Raw genomic sequence first — 15,969 nt, 5'->3', positions numbered from 1 at the left:
AACCGGCGAACATTAAACAAACTTTTAATCAAACAAACACAAAATAAAATGGCGGCGACAGCCCCTCACGGTCGACTGCCGCCTACATACAAACAAACACAAAATGAAAATAAAAAGCTGTAGCCCCTCACGGACGACTGCAGCGTGCACATAACAAAACGTAAATAAAACTCAGCATAAAATCCAGGCCTGGTCCTCTCTCGTCCCTCACTGTCGTCGCTCCTCCTTTATAGTCCCTCACTCCTCCGCGAGAGCCGAGATCGCTGCGGCGCGAAGCTGGCGCTCATCCTCCCTGATGAGCGCCGCCTCGTCCCGCCCTCACGGTCCCTCGGCCTCGCTGCTCGCCACAATGACGAAGAACCATTTTTGGTGCCATACAGAACCTTTTTTTTTTTTAGAGTGTAGAAGTACTTTAGTGATAAATATATTCTTAGTTAAGCTTTTAAGAAATATGCTAAACACAAGCATAATTTAAGTGAAGGTTTATTGTATTTACAGAAAACATTCTTATTTTACTCTTACTCAAAGTATATTTGATGTGTATTTTGTGTAAGAACAGTAAAATGATTGAGCTCAAGCTGCTGCGTAACACTGGTTACTAGAGTTAGACTTTAATGTTCAACTTTTACAGGCAGTTTCACTGTCGAGTAGAGATGAGGGAAAAATGCCATGAAATTATTAAATATTTATGAAAAAAATCATTTATTGAAAAAGCGTTATATTTTTAAATTAAAATATGCAATTATAAATGACAAATTAAAATAAAAAATATCAGCACATGCATAATGTTTTCAGATTTAATTATTAAGATCATTACTTTCATCTCCTGTTTCATATTGGGCTGTAAATTCATTTATTGTATCTGACAGGTGTGATGATCAGTGGAGTTGAGTTTTTACCTTTATTGTTTGGATATGGGCAAAAATATGGATAGAGTTTCCCAGTGAAAGACTGAGCAGTGAAAGAGTAGATATGAGAGCTGGACTCCACATCATAAAAGGAGACCAGACCCTCCTCATAATCCACAAACACACCGACCCGCTGCGGCTTCACTCTCAGAGACAGAGAGACACGAGGATCAGCACAGGCTTTATATTCATTCCCTTTCCTCAGCCACACAGTCCAGAATCCATTACTGGGTCTCAGTGTGAACTCTCCCTTCCTGTCAATGGATTCTCTGGCCACTCCTAAAGTCCAGTCAGTCTTTCCCTTCACCTGCACCTCAAAATAAAATCTCCCTGAGGAGAATCCCTCCTTTCCCAGGACAATTACATAGCTATCAAATCTCTGTGGTTTGTCTGAGAGTTTCTGCCAAATGTCTCCATCTCTCACTTGTTTTCCATCATCAGACAGGATGAGTTTAGGATGAGCTGTATCAGGATCCAGAGTCACATCCACTGAGAAAACAGAGAATATGAATCATAACTCAATACACACATTCTGAGAAGATGTTTGTAATATTTAATCAGTGTTAATCAGTGTACTGATTAACACACACACACACACACACACACGCACGCACGCACACACGCACACACACACACACACACACACACACACACACACACACACACACACACACACACACACACACACACACACACACACACACACTGTACCTGCATACTGCTGCATCCTCTTCAGATCTGTAGAGACTAATGACAATAAAACATCATCAGATCTTTGACATGTTTATGTGTGGAATTATAGACGAGATTTAAGGTTATATTTAAAGAGTTGAGCTCAATCTCACGTTTTATCTGATCAATGTGTGTGTCTCTGCTGATATTCAGAGAATCAAACAGAAACTATTGCTTTGAGCTTCAGCTCTTAATATTCCTCCTTTCACAAACAGATTTAACTTTACAAATGTTTGGTGAAATGTTTTATGCAAGTTATTTTTGTGTCTGATGTTATTGAGGAAATATAAATCTATAAATATTAAACCTAAATAAACTTAATATTAAAGCTGTTTGAGCAACAGATCTGAAATTCTCCTCTAAGGAAGAACAAATGTGCATCTCAAACCCTTGATGTCTATCAAATTGATTTTCTTCTGCTGAAATGATTTTTATCTAAAACATATTCACAAACGCCCACTGCTGTGATTGGCTGCTGTGAGACTTCAGTGTAAACGCCCACTGCTGTGATTGGCTGCTGTGAGACTTCAGTGTAAACACCCACTGCTGTGAATGGCTGCTGTGAGACTTCAGTGTAAACGCCCACTGCTGTGATTGGCTGCTGTGAGACTTCAGTGTAAACACCCCCTGCTGTGATTGGCTGCTGTGAGAGTTCAGTGTAAAATGCCCCCTGCTGTGATTGGCTGCTGTGAGACTCCAGTGTAAACGCCCACTGCTGTGATTGGCTGCTGTGAGACTTCAGTGTAAACACCCTGTGCTGTGATTGGCTGCTGTGAGACTTCAGTGTAAACACCCACTGCTGTGATTGGCTGCTGTGAGACTTCAGTATAAACGCCCTGTGCTGTGATTGGCTGCTGTGAGATTCAGTGTAAACACCCCCTGCTGTGATTGGCTGCTGTGAGACTTCAGTGTAAACGCCCTGTGCTGTGATTGGCTGCTGTGAGACTTCAGTGTAAACACCCACTGCTGTGATTGGCTGCTGTGAGACTTCAGTGTAAACACCCACTGCTGTGATTGGCTGCTTTGAGACTTCAGTGTAAACCCCCACTGCTGTGATTGGCTGCTGTGAGACTTCAGTGTAAACACCCCCTGCTGTGATTGGCTGCTGTGAGACTTCAGTGTAAACGCCCACTGCTGTGATTGGCTGCTGTGAGACTTCAGTGTAAACGCCCACTGCTGTGATTGGCTGCTGTGAGACTTCAGTGTAAACACCCCCTGCTGTGATTGGCTGCTGTGAGACTTCAGTGTAAACACCCCCTGCTGTGATTGGCTGCTGTGAGACTTCAGTTTAAACACCCACTGATGTGATTGGCTGCTGTGAGACTTCAGTGTAAACACCCCCTGCTGTGATTGGCTGCTGTGAGACTTCAGTTTAAACACCCCCTGCTGTGATTGGCTGCTTTGAGACTTCAGTGTAAACGCCCACTGCTGTGATTGGCTGCTGTGAGACTTCAGTGTAAACGCCCACTGCTGTGATTGGCTGCTGTGAGACTTCAGTGTAAACACCCACTGCTGTGATTGGCTGCTGTGAGACTTCAGTGTAAACACCCACTGCTGTGATTGGCTGCTGTGAGACTTCAGTGTAAACTCCCACTGCTGTGATTGGCTGACATCTTTGCATATGAAATAAGTATTACATATAGAACCCTCTCAAATACTTTTACTATGTTTTTACTATTACAGCTGTTGAAATCGAATTGTGAAAAGTGTTGATTATATTTAAATCTATTCCCATCACAAGGTTGCAGTGATGCAGATGACAGGCTGTTGATCACGTGACTGCAGTGAATCTCGTCATTGTAAGGTGATTTCACAATATTCACAGTATTGTTGCATCACTAATCATAACTAACAATGCAAACACGATGTAAATACAGTAAGAGATTTGTTGTATAGTGTAAGAGTGTCACTATAACGGGAGTTTTGGAAAGTGTCCAGATAAACTCGTGATCGACAGATTCATCCATTATAAAGAGAGCGTTCTTTAAAGTAAAAATACTAGGATTATTCATCATGAATTTCACTGCCATTACCGGTTTACAAATCAAATGCGTTTCTTACAGTTTGCGGTTTGCTGGTTCCAGAACAGTTGGCACAGCCTGGGGTTATTCCAGAAAGCAGGTTATGTGACATACCCGAATATGTTTAAGGATAAGTAAGCGGATAACCTCAACTTCCGGTTCCAAAAACCGGAAGTAACCATGGCAACTCACTCTCTGAACATAACAGCTCCAGAGCAGCTCATGACCCAGGGTTAGTTTGCTTAAGAGGTATTCAGATGTGTTTTATATCATTAATATAGTTATTAATATAACCAAATGTGTTTCAGTTATATGAAATACAATATTATATATTAATTCTAAAGAATTAGAATTAAAAAATTGTTTTTTTTAAAATGTTAATTCAATTCAAATATATTTAATGTTTATTGTCATCTCAAACATGGATCTGCATTCAATTAATTAAAAGAAAACATTGAAAAAAATATTGCACAATCACAAACAGGTGGCGATGTGCAGTAAGTAGGTTATGTAACTCGCCATTAAACAAAAGAAGAAGATGAAGTAGAACGGCGCACTCTTTCTTAGCGTCTGTTTCCATGGTGAATCATTGATTCGTCGCTCTGTTGAGGATGTCTTGTGTGTTACCCGGGAACATACTCTGAGTCGGCTGAACTTACTCCCCGGACTCGTTTTTGGAGCCAGCAAACCTCGAGTAAACAAGGTTTGGGTTAATCAGCCGAGAGTTCAAGGTTTATGTGACGGTAAGTTAATCTTGCTTTCTGGAATACCTCCCTGATCTTTAAGCTACAGTTTGTTAACGTTTCTTCGGGCAGCAATTTTTCACATTTGATCTTCGGCGGATGGAGACGCTGATCACTTTTGGGGATTTTCTTCACACAAATCAATGGTTTGGCCTCGGAACACTTGGGATATTTGTACTTTTTGAATAAATTGTGCATGCAGTCGTATCTGCCTGTTATATCCTGTATTTTATAACATATAATACACAAATGGGTAGTTTAGGGATGGGGTTGGGTTACATGTTCAAACGTGTCTATCACAATCCAACATGTCATAATGGCAAAATCATAACCCAATATAATTTCATCATGACGATAACGTTCCCATGCCCAACTCGTCTGTGTATGACGTCTGTGTATGTTTCTCATTAAAAATCTGAAACACATGACGTGATGTCTCTACACTAGGACATGGTGTTGTATTTGAGGTAAAAAATGATATAAATACTGTTCGGTTTATCGCACAAACCAATCGTTTCGTTTCTTAAGACAATAATGTGTCGTCACGAGCCGCATGGATTATTTTGAAGTTGTCTGTGCATGTTTTTTTTACCCTAATAGAATTAGACCCCATTGACAAGCATTCTATGACTGACACACAGCAACGGTTGAAGTTAAAAATCTCCATTTGTGTTTTACTGAAGAAACATAGACACCTACACCTTGGATGGCCTGGGGTTAAGCAGATAAATGTCAAATTTTCATTTTTGGGTGAACTATCCCTTTAAGCAATATATTTGCTGCTGACCATTGATGATCCATTTCAACTATCCTTATAAGCAAAATTACTTTAGATAAAAATCACATTTGTGTTTAATTTTTTGTTGTTTTTATTCTTGAAGTAAGAGTCTTGAATTTTCTTCTTCTGCGTCCGCAGCACAGCTGAAAGGTTAGTTTGAGCCTCTACTGTACAGACGTGAATCTGCATTTCCTTCAGCCTCAGGCTTATTATTACACTTTAGTTGTGAAAAGGCCTTGACATTTGCCAAAAATAGATCTCCTGTTTTTTTGTTATGAAAAATGTAATGCAAAAAAAAAAAAACATTTCCATAAAAATGAAAGTAACTTAGTTACTTTTTTAGAGACGCAATATTGCGCAATATTGTAAAGCATAACTTTTAAAAGTAATTTTCCCCAACACTGCTGATGTTTAAAGATGATGAATATATGTATCTGTATAGTGTATTTGATATTGTCGCACCAGTTAGTGTGAGTTTCTCCTGTAGAGTGTCCTGCAGTTGAGTCAGAGCTCTCCTCAGAGTCTCCAGACTCTCATCAGTCTTCACACTGATCTCAGGCCAGTTCCTGGAGTTTCTAGAGCTGCACAGGGATGAGTAAATTTACAGCAGGAGAGAGGAGAAATCCTTCAGCATGGGGAGTGTTATGGTGTCATATACTGCATTATCATTGATCAGAGAGATGTTGACTGACCTGTAGGAGGTGGAGGTGATCTTCAGTGTGTGAGAGCTGCTCCAGCTCAGTGTTTCTCATCTTTAGCTCAGTGATCTCCTGCTCCAGCTCTTCAATGAGCTCTTCCTCCTGTTTCTCTGCTGTTTTCTGCTGCTCCTCCATCATCTCCAGCAGTTCAGTCTGACATCTCTCAATGGAGCGGATGAGATCAGTGAAGAGCTCAACACGGGCTGCTTTCTCCTCCTCTGTGTTTCTCTGCTCAACCAGGACAATCAACGAATGATTAGTGGAGTTTGATAAGACAAGAGTCAGTGTTACTATTGCTCATACTATGCTATAGCAAATTAAGTATTCGGCGCAATGACTGCTGTTTATATACATTCATAATGATGATTGACGGGTCTGGCTCCTGAATCTGTGTAGAGAACTTCATATAATGACATTATTTTAAACTCACTTTTCTGACTTCTGCTGAGTGTTTGACGTCTTGAATCTTCTTGATTCTGTCCTGGATCATCTGCTGCACGTCTTTCTGTGTCTTCATCAGTTGAGTTTATAGACACAGAACAACACAATATGTTTTCAAAACTGATTCATTTATATTAAAGAGCATGTGATTCTTCATGATAAGAGCCTTTAAAATCAGTTTTGTCAGTAACTTCTACCTTCTTCTCTTCACTCTCCTCTTCTATAGGAACAGTGTTGTGGTTCTTGTGGTCTGTTACAGTGCAGATCGGACACACACACGTCTGATCATCTCTACAGAACAGCTCCAGAGGTCTCTCATGTTTCTGACAGATATAGTCCTCCAGATTACTCACAGGATTGATCAGTTTGTGTTTCTTTAAACCTGCCACTCTCAAATGAGGCTCCAGGTGAGTTTCACAGTAAGAGCTCTGACACACCAGACACGACTTCAGGGCTTTCTGCTTTCTTTCCTCACAGACGTCACACACAACTTCAGGTTTTTTCAAAACGTCAGGTTTTTTCTCAGGATTTTTCTTTTTATAGTGATCTACAACTTCTCTGAATGTGGTGTTAATCTTGAGATCAGGTCTATGTTTGAATGTTTCTTTACAATATGGACAGTTGCAGGTCTGGCTGTTGTCCCAGCACTTATTCAGACAGGTCTTGCAGAAGTTGTGTCCACATGAAGTGGTGACTGGATCAGTGAACACGTCCAGACATATAGAGCACTGAAGCTCCTCCGTCAGTCGACCGCTGGAGGAAGACATCGCTGGAGAGAGAAATGAAGAAGATAAATCACAACTTGTCTAAAGTTTGGAGACACTTGAAAAACACAGAATTCAAGTTTCTCATGCAGAGACATTTTGTTTGAAGGGCTTCTGTGAAGGGCCGGCGTTTGCTATAGGCGAGCTAGGCGGTTGCCTAGGGCGACAAATTTGTTGGGGGCGCAGCCAGGCGCCCTCTAGTGGCGCCCTTAAACTTACTTCCCATTAAGCATAGAATTAAAACAAGCGAAATAAAACATACTGTTTATTAAACAAGATCATCATTGGGCGCCCCCTCAGCCGCACGTTTAATTACTTAACCTGATTATTAGATTGAATTGAAAGTGAATATTGTCGAGCACAGGCGTTCAGGCGTTAGGTCAGGCAAGTGCTCAGCACTGGCGCGTTCTTCAAAAATGAAGCGGCCTAAACCCTCGAGTGCACAGGGACGGAAAAAGAGAAAGGCAGACGATCAAAAGAAAGCCCAGTATAGAGGTAAGTCTTCTCATCTCAGCCATAAAGGTGTCAAACGAAATAAATTAACTTCGTATTATCGATATTATCAACTAATATTGGACGGCATTGGACGTTTCATTGCTGTCACTAAGCTATCACTAGCTAGCTAGTTATCTACATATTACTACGCATTTCACTGACAATAAGGAAATCCAGACGAGCCAAATTTTAATGCTGCGTCAATTTTGAAGGTGAATAGAAATGCCAGAAACAACTGTTCATCTTTTATTATTTAAGATAGGGATAGAGCTACAAGAACTTGTATATTTTAATTTTGTAGTGGTAAGTACAGTGTATCCATAATAGCACTTTTTAATCCAGTTTATGGGTCATAATTTGCTTAAGTGTCTTTACAGGTGCTTAAGAGAGTTTTTGCACCGTTTATGGAGTTAATATTTGGTAAATATCCTTGAACATTCTTTCTAGCATTTGTGTATGACCAATTTATTGCAGTTGATCCTTCAAGTCTTAATTTTCTTGATTAAGTGTTGGAGTGGCTATAAAAGCATTTTTGTTTGTTCATCCATAGTTTGAGTCATAATTTGTTAAAAAATCTGTTAAATATAATAAACGTTAAACGTTAAATATAACGTTCTTTGTAGCATTTTTGTATGTGCAATTTATTAGAGTGCATAATTTAAGTCATAATTAGCTTTTCAAGTCTTGGAGTAACTATAGGAGCATTTTTGTTTGTATAGTTTTTATAAATACTTAACCCATTTGTGCCCAATTTTTTCTGAATGGCATGTTCTGCATTTATTTTCCCCAGGTTTTTGTATTTTTTCTTGAAAATTGTATTTGAATCTGTGGCAACTATAGTTGCCGGTGGGCAAATATGTTGTATGCACCCCTTCAATGTCAAATATGAATAAGAGGAGAACATTTAGCATCTAACTCAAAATAACTGCTTTCAACAGATCAATCTTTATTCATAGTCAAATTTATTATGTTTGACTAAGTATACTAAAAACTATAGATTTGTTGTAAGATTTGTTTTGTTTGGATGATTCTAGAGACCTTCATGATTATGTTGATATATATATATGTCAACAAAAATACTTATTAGTAACATGAAAATATCCTTTCTTTGGGAGGGTTTGCCTTCGTTGTGCTCCCTGGAAGTAGGGGTAGGAAGTTAGCAGTCTCATGTGACAGGAAGGAAGTTAATATTTTTTTTTTTTCTTGAAATCCTTTATTTGGTTGTCTGCATTATCAGCTGTTCATGGTTTGTTCATGTTAGTTCACAGTGCATTAACTAATGTTAACAAGATTTTAATAATGCATTAGTAAATGTTGAAATTAACATGAACAAAGATTAATAAACGCTTTATAAGTGCAGTTCCTTATTAGTTAATGTTAACTAATGTAGTTAACTAATGTTAACTAATGACCATTATTCTAAAGTGTTACCATTATTTCTACTAAAGTGTTCAAATATTATTGATAGTGTCACAGTCCCCAGCTAAGTCACCCTCAACACTACACTTCCCAGAATCCCTCCGGCTCACCAACTGCACCTATTCCTCAACTCCTGCACCGGCAAGCCATCTCCCTTGTTAGCACACATCAGCACTCCCTATATCAGCAGTCACCACCCTGACCACAGATGTCTGATCTCTGTTATGTTTAGTGTGTGTTGTGCTTGCCTGTTTGCCTGAATAAAGAATATTATTATTAAAACCTGTTGTTGAACTTCATTCATAATCTTCATCTGTCTGCCTGCATCCACCTGTGACAGAAGATCAGACCACCCAAAATGGATGATATGGCCAGAATTAGCGTCCTGGCTCAAGAGAGCAATTATTTATTTTCATTTATTAAGGACATTTGTTGCCTTGCTATCACCAGTGCACTCGACAACGAGACCCTGAAGACCTTGTTCTGGATTAGGGCAACCTTCTACCATCCTATCGACCTCCCAGACACCACAGGACTGAACTGGAAAGAGACCCAGAGCCCGTTTCACCACCAGCGACCACGAAGAAGTCACATGAGCCCCCTGCAACGCGTGAGCCAGAGCGCCAGGATAAGAGGACAGAGCTGGTCATCGTCCCGGAAGAAGTGGCCCAACATGGATCTGACCAGGAGAGTGAGCCCACGACACCCAGTGGCTGAGGGAACGGAGATGATGACAGGCTGATTGACTTTGACTGGGATTTGTCGATTCCCACCCTATCCCACCTGATATCTGAATTGTCCAGAACTCTAAGAACTGTGATTCATCAGTCTGTTTGAAATGACTGCTCTTTTCATCTCCACCACCACAGAGCTCAGACAGTTCTCCAGCCCCATCGCTACTGGATGATTGCACCCCTGCGCCATCTCTGGGGATGTCCTGCCAGGACGTCGAGCCGCAGGTCATGCAACCACCAGTAGCACCTGTCCATTCCACCTCCAGCCTCGGATCCCTTCGGTCCATCTTGGCCCGTCGACCTGTCGGCTTCATCTTGGCTCCTCCCACCTTCAGCTCCACCAGAGACCCTCAGCCTTGTAGCTCTTCCGGGTTCCCTCGTCCCACTGGCTCCCCCTTGGTCAGTCGTCATACCACTTCCATGGACTTACGGGCCATACGCTGCACTCCATCCCTCTACCCCTTCGTCTGCAGTAGGTTCCTCCTTCTCGTTGGCATCGACTCGGTCGCACATCATCACCCCAGTCCTCGGGTACTCTGGCTCCACCTACGACGCTCGCCGCCGTGACATCACCTGGGTCTCCTGCACCAGCGATGTCGCTCTGCCCAGGCTCTGTCTCCCAGATGCCGTCAGCCAACCACCATCTTGGCTCCTCCCTCCCTCTACTCTGCCGTGGGCTGTCGCACTGGTGAGCTCTGGGTCTGGGTCTGTGCCTTCAGACACCCTCCATCATCACCGCCGGGGTCTTGTCATCCATCTGCCACCATCCCTTTCGCCTCACCCTCGTCCGCCTCCTAAACCTCCTCCACTGCTACCTCTACCATCCTTCAGTTGTGGTGTGAGGTCGCGCCTTTTCGGAAAGGGCGTACTGCCACAATCACCAGCTCAGTCACCCATAACACTACACTACACTTCCCAAAATCCCTCCGGCTCACCACCTGCACCCATTCCTCAATCTCCTACACCTGCAAGTCATCATCCTTGTTAGCACTCAACAGCACTCCCTGGCTGTGTCTGACAGTTGGATACAGTTGAGCTAGAAAAAAAAGATTGTGTCCATTTGCTGATCAGTGTGTAAATGTGCTTTTTTTTACCAACATTTTCCACTTCTGATGTCGTTTCTTGCAAGAAATTTCTACTGTAGTAATTAAATATTTGTTTAGTTCTCACCAAAGCTCTCTCTAGTTTGCTGTAGATCATTAAACTGTTAAACTGCCTTAGTCTGAAATCTGTTTTGTGAGGTGCCTTCATGCACAAACGCTGCCTTATAAGTCATTGTCTGATAAGGAAGTAAGGCAACAAGGTCTTTGTGTGTCTGCCTGCAACCACCCGTGACAGATAGTGAGAGAAACACAATCATACTCATAACTCATAAACTCACTGGACAATCTGAACTATGACCTTCTGTTTACATCAGAAACATTACAAAGTAGGTCACATACTTACCTACGAATAAATATATATCTCCACAAAATAAACTGAAATATTGTGTGACCAAGTGTAGCTTGTATGACTAAGTATAGTTTTAATCTTTAATATAAATGTGATTTTAGCAGGTTTGTCAAGTCTGTCTGCAGTTCATTTTACTTCCTGCTTCTTTAGTCTTTCTGTAACGTGACAAAATGACAGAAACACCAAACTTTGCTTTACAACCAATCAAATGACATACCTTTAATATAATTCTGATACCATTTCAATGCAGTAAACAACCAAAGTAGTCGAGTATTTGAAATGATTAAACCTGGTTCTGTTCAACTTCTGTTCAGTTTGACATAAACCCACTAAACCAGATCACTTCCATTAGAAACCTGTTCAGCTCAATCTCTCTTATATTTCTATCATTACCTGTGAGGATCAGATGTGTCCACAAGACTCTTTGAGCGGATCAATAAATATTCTGTTGTTTGAAGAGGTTGATCGTCTCAGGCGTCCATATTGTGGCTGCTCAAGTTAGTTTCACTTTCTCTGAATCTCTCTCTGAACTACAGTGATGTCAGAGCTCCTCCTGTATTCACACATTTACATTCGTCCCTGTATTCGGTGTGTTGGTTTCATGTGTGTCTGTTTGTGTTTCATCTCATTGTTTAATATATAGACTATACAAGTGGACTTACAAGAAATTAAAACAATAATCCAACGAAACCGAATACAACAAAATTAAAAGAGCTTGACAAAATTAAGATAACCTCAAAATAATAAAGAAACTCACATAAGGTAATTCACAAAACAAATAAATAAATAAAATGAAATTATAAACAGTCGTATCGATATAATTTGGATCGTTTTATAGTAATAAAAATAATTTCGTTCAGTTAGAGAACAGACGCAATTGAAAACTGAACTGAGCAATATAATATACGGCGGAAGATTCAGTTTCAAAGCTAAATGTAAAAGCGCCCATTTAAGCGAGTTTGTCATTGTACTGTTCTGTTTTTGTGTTTTTAATAAAGAATAATATTAAACACACCATTCAAGCAATTTACTCCGAAATTGATGCTCAAAGTGAAAGTATAATCCGCGCGGCCGCACGGGAATTCATAACGGTGTGCATTATATGCAGCCTAGCTCCATTCTTCGTGAAAGATAAAGATAGAAATGCGCACAGGAAAAAAAAAACCTTGCAAAAATTATATACGATCCGCCTAATCCCGGCCAAATCACAGAGATGCCGATTCGCACGGACGGGACTAATATTATCACAGGACCTCGGTGTTTGGCGAAATATGGTAGGTAGCCTAATTTGCAGGGGAATTTTTACTTTACAAATTAAAGACATGGCCGAGTCGCACGAGATTAAGATCGCTGACATTCTCTGCAATTATTACAAATCACCAGAGGTCCCCAGCCCCAGGTAATACTAATCCCGTGCGAATGGGGCTATAGTAATTATAAACTTCAGTGTTTATTTTTGTGCAACATGGACTTCAATGTTTAATTTGTGTGACTTTACCAAAGCATTTGATTTGTAGGCATATGTATTCCTCCAGTTGCGAGCCTGTGCGCTTTACCTGATGTTTCAGGGTTAGGCCCGGCAGCTGCGCACGGACTGGGACTGAAAATAATTCAGACTGACAAAATAATAAAAATGACATTCTTCTTTTAAATAATAATAATAATAAAATAAATAATAATAATAACGACATTCTTCTTCTAAATAACAATAAGCGTCATTAATAATAAAAATCATAATGCTGTAAGCACGTGCTGTAATGCATTGTGATAGGTAATTTCTCATCCAAACAGCTATTTAAACTGGATTTCCACCGTACACCATATTTTGTTTTTGTGGGCGCCTTTAATCCCACTCTTTAAACTCCCAAATAAAACAATTTTGTTTTTTCCCACTTCCCTGGTGATGGTCTCGATCTCCACGTCGGAGAAGTTTTGCTTCTTTGCCGTCTTCAGTGTGTCCATGGCGTAAAATGAGGGCGTGGGGGAGGCAGAGACTTGAATATATAGGGCATGTTTTGAGCATGTTGAGCTCAAGGTTGTTATAACTGCACCAGACAGCCAGCTGTTCAACCTCCAGTCTGTAAGCAGACTCGTCACCGTTTTGGATGAGGCAGATGACAGTGGTGTCGTCTGCAAATTTCAGGAGCTTCACAGAGGGGTCTTTAGAAGTGCAGTCATTGGTGTACAGGGAGAAGAGCAGTGGGGAGAGAACACACCCCGGGGGGTGCCAGTGCTGGTAGTGAGAGTCCTGGATGTGAGTTTCCCCAGTCTCACGAGGTGCTGTCGGTCTGTCAGGAAGCTGGAGATCCACTAACAGATTGAGGATGGCATGTAGAGCAGGGTCAGTTTAGCTGTGAGAAGATCAGGCATGATGGTATTGAAGGCCAAGCTGAAGGTCTGTCCCAGGTCTGTCGAGATGTTGCAGGATATAATGCAGTCCCATGTTGACTGCATCATCCACAGACCTGTTTGCTCTGTAGGCAAATTGAAGAGGATCGAGCAAGGGTCCAGTGATGTCCTTCAGGTGGGCCAGAACCAGTCTTTCAAATGACTTCATGACCACAGACGTGAGAGCAACGGGTCTGTAGTCATTAAGTCCAGTGATTTTGGGGTTTTTGGGGACGGAATGATAGTGGACCGTTTGAAGCAGCAGGGAACTTCACACTGCTCCAATGATCTGTTGAAGATCTGCGTGAAGACTGGGGCCAATTGGTCAGCGCAGGCTTTTCAACAAGCAGATGAGATGCCGCCTGGGCCTGAGGCTTTCCTAGTCTTATGTTTTTTGAAGTCTCGGCTCACATCCTCTACACAGACCTAAGGTCAGGTTGGATGGCAGAAGGGGGGAGGAGAGGGGGTAGGAGCAGAGTTTCCGCTAGAAAAAAATGGATATTTTGGTTTCGTTTTCCGGACATTTTGATGATATGCCGGTCAAATATCGCCTCTTAATTATTCAAGTTGAGGAAAACTGAAAGCAGTTTATGTAACTTAAAAAAATGACATAATCAGGCCGTATATGCAACATGTTTATTAGCCTAACTTTCAAATAGACGGGAAAAAAAACATGAACGTCCGATTGGCGTCAATCAACCAATTTTTTTTACTATGGTTTCACATTTCATAGTTTAACAAACCAACCCCCCTTCCCCACATAAAATATCCGAATATAGCATTGTTTTTACTCAAGCAAATTTAATTATAAACTCAGTATGTCTCATTTAGTTGGTAACATTTAAATTGGCCACCGTGTGAAATGACTCCTTGTCAGATGAACTTGAACAAACAAATGACTAGGCCTATAACATTGTCTCGCGTCATTTTTGGCTACTTTTTACGCTTTTTTGCAGTGCTGAATTGTGCAGCTGCCGACTTAAAATCAAAAGTTCCCAGTGTCTCTCCACAACTTGCAATGCGCATAAGCCGCGTAACCTTGTTCTCCGCAAGGCGACTTCGCTGCTTCGTCTTGATCCGATTCTGCAGTGAGAACCCCCTCTCTGCAGGAACACTCGAGACAGGGATTACACAGGCTATCTTGGCGAGCTTGGTCCACTCTGGATACATTTCGCTGAAATCACATATGAGGACTTCGCAGGCTGTGGAGAAATGCAATCCTCCATAGCCACGGAGAGCTGTCATGACAGCGAGGGCATCACGTCGCAGGCTTACGGTATCGATAAGAGGAGCGGTGTCCGCAGACTCAAGGCTTGTAAAATGGCAAACAATCCTTCTGATCGCTGGTTCTGCATATTCTTGGAGAGCTGTAAGATAATATAATAGGTGAGAATGATATTAGAATTATAGGCCTACAAAAGAATGCTACGTTTATTATAAATAGGCCTGTATGGGTCATTCTGTCGAAATGTCCATTTTTCTGTCCCTAGCCTTTACAAAAATATCACACTTAAAAACACTTTAGGGTCACAATTTCTTTACATTTTAAAATAAAACAATATGTTATTTGAAAAATTACACCTTCTTGAGCCATCAATGGGCTATTTGATTTTTATTAATTCTATAGAATTCCCATTATATCCCATATTTAAACTATAAAATATTTTTTTTTTCTGTCACATTAAATACAATGCGACATGTTACATTATAATAATTTTACATCCATTTAATTCTGCTACACTCAAAAGTTAAGATTTAAAGGATTGCATCATTAATTGTAACCGGTTTTCAAATAGTTTCATTGTTACATGGTTGCGCAAATGAACTAACCTCATTCAAGCACACTTTTAACAACCCTGATTAAAATAAATAAAACATTATCTCCATATTTGTTGTATTATTATTTTTCGTTAACTCTGACTACATTATGCTGAAAAAAAAGAAAAATAATATTTAATAAAAACCTTTGAAATTGCCAAAGTATGGTAACACCAGTGACAAAAGTTACATGCCGTCTTTAAATAAATGCACAAAAAATATAATTTTTTATTTATATATTTTACATTTTTATTAATCTAATAATGTGGTGTAAGTTTAAATGTTAGAAAAACAAATACATTTTAAGACACCTTGCCAGTTGCCATACCAAAAGTGGACATTTCTGTAGAATGACCCATATCAACATCTCCTACTTACCACTATGTGTCTGCGGATATCTAGAGGGGTTCAGAAGGGCATCGAGGCAGTGAAGTAGATCCATGCAATCGTCGGGGAACCGATCTAGCAAGGCATCTATCAGATGTTGAACATAGCGTTCTCAGGCTTTTTTGAAAGCTTGAATGGAGCGGTCGCTTGAATTGGTCACTTTGACATCCTTGTAAGTGCCGTCTTTAAAT

The 15,969-nt window shown here is 40.6% G+C and overlaps 1 protein-coding gene across 1 annotated transcript; it reads right to left on the bottom strand.

The window, feature by feature from the left end:
- Positions 1-591: 591 nt before the first annotated feature.
- Positions 592-11,700, bottom strand: LOC307134281 (E3 ubiquitin-protein ligase TRIM39-like). Its single transcript, XM_079829893.1, has 7 exons — positions 11,579-11,700; positions 6,519-7,090; positions 6,311-6,391; positions 5,875-6,108; positions 5,645-5,783; positions 1,620-1,655; positions 592-1,397 (listed from the first exon to the last, which is right to left on the bottom strand). Exons 2-7 carry the CDS (start codon positions 7,086-7,088, stop codon positions 850-852), a joined length of 1,608 nt encoding a protein of 535 aa, XP_079686019.1. The 5' UTR covers positions 7,089-7,090; positions 11,579-11,700; the 3' UTR covers positions 592-849.
- Between the last annotated feature and the right edge of the window lie 4,269 nt (positions 11,701-15,969).

Source organism: Gobio gobio (assembly GCF_949357685.1).
Source record: "Gobio gobio genome assembly, chromosome: 11".
Lineage (NCBI taxonomy): Eukaryota > Metazoa > Chordata > Actinopteri > Cypriniformes > Gobionidae > Gobio > Gobio gobio.
This window is presented reverse-complemented; position numbering and strand designations above follow the sequence as displayed.

Coding starts and splice junctions, on each gene's coding strand:
- LOC307134281 (XM_079829893.1), bottom strand. CDS start 7,088: ATGTCTTCCTCCAGCGGTCGACTGACGGAGGAGCTTCAGTGCTCTATA. Junction 6,109..6,310: donor ACTCAGCAGAAGTCAGAAAA/GTGAGTTTAAAA, acceptor CTGGTTGAGCAG/AGAAACACAGAGGAGGAGAA. Junction 1,398..1,619: donor GAGGATGCAGCAGTATGCAG/GTACAGTGTGTG, acceptor CTGTTTTCTCAG/TGGATGTGACTCTGGATCCT.